Raw genomic sequence first — 7,659 nt, forward strand, 5'->3', positions numbered from 1 at the left:
TCTCTTGAATAAAGAAGACTGAGGGGTGATTTAATAGAGGTCTTTAAAATTCTGAAAGGTTTTGATAGAGTGGATACAGAGAAAATGTTTCCTCTTATGGAGGAGAGCAGAACTAGAGTTTGTTAATATAAGTTAGTCACCAAGGAATCCAATGGGGCATTCAGGAGAAACATATTTACCCAAAGAGTGTTGAGAATGTGGAATTCACTGCCACTGAAAGGTTGAAGTGAATAGGATTGATGCATTTAAGGGGAAGCTTGACAAACACATGAGGGAGAAGGGAATAGAGGATTACAATGGTAGATTTGGATGAGGGAAGATAGGAAGAGGCTCGAATGGATCATGCACAGGTTTGGCCAAATGAACTGCTTCTGTGCCATCTATCTTCTGTAATCTTATGATGTTACAGATGTACTAGTGTAGTGTTCTTCACCACAAGGAGTCAGAAATGAACCTGAGTTAGCATAATGTCATGACCACGAATCCTGTCGCTGAATCGCCTATGAACATATTGAACTTTTAAGTAGGATGTGTGTTTCTTTAAAAAAAGGGCATACAAGCAAAAGCTGGCTGAGGCTGTAAGGTAACCATGTGCTGAAAAATTCCTACGTGGATTACTTGACCAGCTACTTCGGAGAGAACGGAATATCGCACCTAGAAGGTGTGACACGGCTAGCCTACTTCATTCAGAGGCACTTCAATGGAAAAGATACAATGCAAACTGAACTGTAATCTCCTGTGGTTGCGGAGATAATGGAAAATGATTACCATCTCGGCCGAAACCACCTCCTGTTGAGTTATAGCCCAGGCTGTGAACATAAACTGCGTTGAAAAGAAAGCAGATCTGGGTGAGAGATATGTTTGTCTTTTCTCTTCCAGTAATATACAAAGAAAGGCATTTTTAAAAATCCAACTGCTACCCTAGTTCTGTGTGCTAGTCTGATGTTCTTACTGGTATGCGTGTGCTGTGAAGGTCACAGCTGAAGAATACCAACTGGTCATCCCTGCACTTACATGTTAAAAAAAGCTCTTTTTCTCTCTGATTCCTTTTTAAATTAACCGTGTTGCTACCAACCAAGGGGGTTGAATAAAGAAGGGGAACCAGTTCATCCCCCCTCACCAGGGAGCATAACAATTTGGGGGAGCCTCTTCTAGGATCATAACAAATTGGGGGTGCCTCACCTTCTCATAACAACAATGATAACTGAATGTTTTTACTCATCAAAATTGACTTTCTAGCTGCATGGTCATATTCAGATGTGTTCAACTTCAGTCATTACAGGCTTTTCTCTCTGCATCAAATTTAAAATAAATCCAGATTATCTTGGGAGGTTATGCAAAGAAAATCTGAATGTAATCTGATGATGGCACAGTGGATTGGTATTACCCACATGTGGCATAATGGAGGAACTGGTCACAGATTGGGCGAAATATTCCCAGCCCCGTGGAAGTGACTTTGGAGGAAGGGGGATGTGGAAATTTAGTCTGAGGCACTTTGGGTTCACCCCCCATCCCCCAGGATATTTTCCCAGAGGCAGACTTCCTGTGGCAGCAGCTGTGCAGCAGGCACTTAGCCAATTAGCTCTTAATTCTGGGCAGCAGTGGAATCTTATGGAAGGTGCCTGGATCCCATGCTTCCAGGAGCCCAGTGGGGCATCAGGGGACATCAGAGGGACATTGGAGGCTGTGGACATAGCACTATCAAGGAGTTGCAAGCATCCTGTTTTGGTATATTATGAACTTTCAACCAATACTTTAAAATTTTGAACACAAACAAATTATTAAAATGGACACTACAAATCATGTGACCTTTGGCATTTCAAGCTCCAGTCGGTCCTGAGTGTCAAGCAAATATCCAATTAAACATGGACATTCACTGTCATCAGGAGAATTCACACATTATCAACAAAGGAATCTTCCAGACTGATGTTGACTCAATGCCTATTCCTGAAACTAATTCAAAAGGATATTACCAGTTGAATGTGTCTTTCAAGTACAAAGACATTAGCTGTCTCAAACTCTCAAAGTGTGAAAGCCACAATGCAGGATGTATAATTGACATGTGAGGAAGACATACTTTCTGTTTGCTTCTAAAATAACAGAAAGAAGCTGTACTGCAGAGACAGAGTTCTGTCAGAAATCTATTGAACCAACTGCAAGTCATCTAAGCAGCCAAGGTAATAAACAGCAATACCTTGAAAGGGGAGAAGGACATCCCCCCAAAACTGTCCCAACTTCGAGTTCACCTGAGAACCAACCTCCTGCAAATTTGACTACAAGAAGCCTCACAGCTTCCTGAGAATTGTCTGCTTTACAAGGCCTTCACTTCATTTAAAGCATCAACTCATCTAAGAAACTACAGGCCTGCCATGAAAGAAACTGAGACAAACATAAATTGTAATTGTATTGTTTTACCTTAATATTTATCTAATCTTTACATATGTGATTGTGTGTGTTAGATGCATGAATGAGACATCTTGTCTTTTTAACCATCAGGGACAAATGTATGATAATAAGTAATCTTCTTTATCTTAAAACTCACAAAAAACTTGCTGCTGTCTTATGTAATCGGGACAGTCACTCTGAGGGTAAGAAAATGCCACACCACTTGCATAAAAATATATTGATCACGGGCAATAAAAAAGGACAATGTAAATTCTGTCAGTGACACAAGGCTTAACCGAGCACAGTCATGGCAAAAAGCACTTTAGTGCATGGATTTCGCCTCTGCAGTTAGGGCCCTAACTGTTCAGGCCCTTCATTTTTATTTAGCATTCCAAAGCTTTTTGCAAGCGCCCCCGTTTTGATGCACTCTCGTGCTTTGTATCCGGTTCAGCAACACCCACCTTTGTCAGTGGAGCTGCCATCTGGCCAGTCCTACAGACCTTGGACCTCCTGCATCCATTTCCTGCTTGCCATCCTTAATTGGACAGTGAGTGAGGAGGCAGACTGTTACATTGTACTGCAAGGGCCCACAGAGACAAGCGGGACCAGGACCATCAAGTGGGCCCAATGCCTGAATAATTTTAAAGTGGAGAATATTCTTCCCAATGCCTCACTTGATGAGTTGGATTTTCAATTTGCCACTCTTACATCAGACTGGCATTGCAAATCCATCAGGTTTCGAAACTGCCCAATTTTCACTGATTTCAATGAAAATAAAAATCGGGTGGTTTCTATAATTGAAAACTTACCCCAGAAGATTGTGGGCTCTAAGTTCCACTCCCAAGACTTATCTCTCAATCCTTGATCCAATAATTGGACAGTTATTTGCTTCAGAAACATTGCATGGCACCATCCTTATGCTGTTTAAACTGAACAATAAAAATGTGTAATAAAAATAGAAAATGCTGGAAAAACTCAGCAGGTTTGGCAGCATCTGTGGAGAGAGAAACAGAGTTAATGTTTTGAGTCCATATGACTCTTCTTCAGAGCTAGAGAATAACAATGTGTAACGTGGATAAGGAGTGATCAGACCAGGATAATTGATAAATCTCATCAAAGTAGGATGATATTGCTGTAAGCCTTTAAGACGTATATCCATTATCTTAAACCTCTAAAGCATTAGATGTGGAATACAGAAGCACTATCATGACATTTTTTTAAGATTTGAGCTCAAAAATTACTGGTGTTGATATTAGTAATGAGTGTAGTAGCGATCCACTGTCAGGTCTTTTGGTAGAGGTGTCAACCCATTTAAAATTAACTGGTAATGTCTATGTCAAAACAGCAGACGGCCAAATGAGACATCAAAGGCATTAAGCGGTGATCCATTAATATTGGCAATAGTAATTTCTAAAGACAATGTTGTCTTGTATTTGTAATGTTATTAAAAGAGAGCATATGTTTACAAGAGACAGCTAACTAATGTTTCTGAGGAGAGAAAGGACTGAGATAAATGAGAAGAAACGCAGGTTAAGTTGAGAAAAACGTGGATGGGTTTGTGAGGCCTAATGGTTTATCCAGTTTTTAAAACAAAATACTTATACTCTAATGGATTTATCAGCTAATTGCTCTTGTAGGATTGGCTCTGTTCACTGCTAATAATTCGAAACCTTTGCAAAGAACTTTTTGACAGTGGTGTGTGATAGTGTCTGTGACATGGACTCTGTTATATATTCATAGGAAAGTATGAAGCACTGAAGGCTGACATCATTCCATCCTTACTCATCCTGGTGAATGACCCAGTAAATAAAGTGCGGCTCAATGCCATCAAAAGCATCGCAACTGTGTCTGAAAGCCCAGAGGGTAGGAAACTGCTGCTGGACCACGTGGTACTTCTGCAGGAAAAGTTACATGACCCCAGTGAGGCAGTCAGAAAAGCGGCCAAGATCACCATTGACATCATCACCTGGAAACCCTAGCTGTGATGTTGAACATATAATAATGCTGCACTTTGGGCCTTTTGACCTGATAAACTCACATTCCTTTTCTAACCTTGCTTTCCCATTCTTACTTTCAATCATGTTCACACCATTTTCCATTTATAGTCATTTCTACCCCATTGTCTTGTTCTCATCAGTCTTCACAAGTTCTTAGTTTCAACAAAGGGTCACTGCCCTGAAACATTAACCCTGTTTCTATCTCTACAGATGCTGCCTGACCTACTGAGCGTGTCCTGCATTTTGTGTTTTTATTTCAAATTTCCAGCATCCAATTTATTTTGCTCTGGTATTCGCCATTAGTCTTATTTTCCTGTTGTCTTTCATGGTGTTCTGTGGTTTCCTTATCTCACTCTATCTGCAATGCTGGAATGTATGGCTGCTGTGAAGCTTCCCTCTTGTTAAACAGTGAAAGGCAGCAGCTTCAACTTGACGTTATTGTTGGTTCAGGGTTGTCAAAACAATTTATTTTATTTGTTACCAGTAGCTAGTTGGTTAAACCTTTCCTTTTTTTAAATAAAGCTCTCTAATACTGCCTGGTTATTCTGTTTGCTCTTTTCTCAAGGTACTCTTTCATACTGTCTCCCACATGTCTTTTTGTCTCTGACTTATACTCTCATGCTTACACTCTTGCTCCTCTTCCTTCGGTCCTATTTCTCTTCTTTCATTGGGTCTGTGTGCACTGAGCATGATGAATGTGACAATGTTCTGTGCAGTCATTTGACTTTCTGGTGGCTGGACACAGTTTGTTAAGTGGAAATAAACTGCAAATATCACTCAGGACTTTTTGGCCTTAAGTGTGTAATTTTCTTAATTACCTAATTATTATCACTGTCTCAATCAAATTAGTTTAAATCAGCGTGGTTTTTTGGAAGAGATTGTTTAAATGAAAGGCTGTACCCATGTTAGATCAATAAAATGCTGGTACACAAGCCTGAAACAAAAAGACACAGAGGAGTATTTCTGTGTCTTTATCTCACCTACAAGTTGAAGGTCATTAAAGCAGGTAACCAGTGGGTGTAGCACAGGATCGGTTGATCACAGTGAGGACATTACAAGCAGCTCAACATCCCTGGGCTGGAAAAGGAAAAATCCTGACCTCTGCCAAAAGATGCCTATTGGAATGTGCATATGTGTGTGAACATTGGCGAGTGTAGGATTGTGATCTGTTCTGGTCTCCTCCACAGGGTCAAATATTTGCTTATACTCAGCCATGGCCTAAAGAAGCCAAAATTCAATCAACTGATTTATGCAGGGGCCTGGAGGCACAAACCTCCAGGAGCACGGTCGGTTTACCACTACCTTTCACCAGGAAGAAAAAGAAATTAATGAAACTCTCTATAGTTTACAGAATCAACCCATTTCTCTGCTCAGCAGGTCAGTGTGTGTAAGGCTTGGGGCGGAATTGTCCCACCCCCATTGATGGCGGGCGGGGGGGAACAATATGGCGGGAAGACCAAAAATGAGTTTCATGTCGTCATGACACCAGTTGGCCATTGTTCACTCCGCCCATCGATGGCGGGCTGCCTTTCTAGCCATTCAAGGTCAGGTATGTAATTGTATTTGCATCTCATCGTCTTGCCTGTCCGTCGGAATCATCCCCCAATGTCGATGCGACTTCAAAACAATATGATTCACAACAGCATTTAAACGGCATGCACCTGGCAAGCTGAACTTCAAGGGGTCTCAGAGGTGAGTGCACACTAACATTGCACAGCACTCACAAGGGTCGCCTGTTGGACTTCAAGGAAGAGGTGCCACACATTCAGGCGAGGGCACAGGTAAGTCGCTTTTTCCCATTGGGCTGGCATTGCTGTGCCAGTACAAGGGCTATACTGTGGTTGGAGCGAGGTGGTGGGGGTACAAGGCAGCATGGTCTAATGGTAATGCACAGGCACATGCATGGGGGGAGGGGAGGGAAGCGGCCACACATTAGGGAGACCTTGTATAAAGTGAGCATTATTTTGCAGCTGAGACAGTTCAGACGCAGCTACATTGACATGGGGCCTCTAGCTTATCTGCCACACAGAGGCATGAAAGTTCCACCAAGTGCTCGAGATTTTCACTCCATGGGTGTTGGCTGCACATTAATGAGCGTTTTGGAGGCTGCAGAACAATTGGATGACTAGACAAGTTGTACAGTCTCCTTGCAAAACTGGCCATGGAGCAGTCACTGGTGGAGGCGCTCACAGGCCCTCACAATGTCTTCATTCAGGTTTGGACCAGTCTCCCCCATGGCTCAAGCTAACATTGCAGCCTTGCAGTGCAGGTTAGGAGAATGCCTGTGTCTGAGTTGAGAGCACAGCATGCAGTCCAATGGGCAAAGCTGCTGCCAATTGGTTAGGTAGAGTAGGGCGGAGGTGGGTGGGGTTCCGGGCAGCCATGCAGTGCACTCTGGACATCCAAATGGTGGCCAGCACTGTCCAGCATATGCTAAGGGGCCTTGAGATGGAGCCGGAGTTGCACACGTAACCATGAGAGGTCCTTAGGAGACCAATGCTAACCCAGGCATCACTCTCTTTCATCTGCAGGAGTACATCAGGAGCATGGGGCCTGGTGACCTAGCTGTCTGCCTCATGGCTTACAGGGAGTGGAGACAAAGGAGAAGAGAGCAATAGAGGTGCCTGACTGCACAGAGGGAGGAGCAGCAGTCTCAGGAAGAAGGGGCAGCTGGGCTCTTGTGCATGCTGCTGAAGAGCCACAGTGAGCTGTCGTGGGTCGGTGCCTAGCTAGACCCAGCATCTACAGACAGTGCATATCATTCCTGCAGATGACCAAGAACCAGTGTTGCCAAAGATTGCACATGTCCAGGGAATTGGTAGGTCACATATGTCACTTGGCGCCACAGGATCTTGGAGGGCATCCACTGCCAGTGGCTGTGAAATTGACTGCGGTGCTCAATTTTTACACCTGTGGCTCCTTTCAGGGCTCCACAGGTGATCTGTGTGGGATCTTGCAAGCTTCCACACACAAGTGCATCCAGGAGGTCACGGACACAATCTTTGCGAATGCACACAACTTTGTGCATTTCGCCCGGGATCAGGAAAGCCAGAAAGCAAGAGCGCTGGGATTTGCGCAGATCTCTGGTTTTCCACAGGTGCAGGGTGACATCGACTGCACTCACGTGCTGCTTAGATCTCCATTGCAACAAGCATTGCAGCTTGTGAACTGCAAGGGCTTCCAGTTGCTGAATGTTCAGCTGGTCTGTGATCACAGCAAATGCATCCTGCAAATCTGTGCACGATTCCCAGGGTGAGTCCATGAGAATGTAGGAGAC

General features: G+C 43.5%; 1 protein-coding gene across 1 annotated transcript in view; it reads left to right on the forward strand.

Annotated features, from left to right (window-relative positions):
- The window catches only part of rsph14 (radial spoke head 14 homolog), an 876,175-nt gene extending 871,809 nt beyond the window's left edge, over window positions 1-4,366 (forward strand). The window contains exon 6 of the mRNA XM_041203455.1: window positions 4,126-4,366. Within this exon, the coding sequence (XP_041059389.1) occupies window positions 4,126-4,364 (239 nt within the window). The 3' untranslated portion in view covers window positions 4,365-4,366. The remainder of the gene's footprint in view (window positions 1-4,125) is intronic.
- Window positions 4,367-7,659: the final 3,293 nt, after the last annotated feature.

Source organism: Carcharodon carcharias, chromosome 13, assembly GCF_017639515.1.
Source record: "Carcharodon carcharias isolate sCarCar2 chromosome 13, sCarCar2.pri, whole genome shotgun sequence".
Lineage (NCBI taxonomy): Eukaryota > Metazoa > Chordata > Chondrichthyes > Lamniformes > Lamnidae > Carcharodon > Carcharodon carcharias.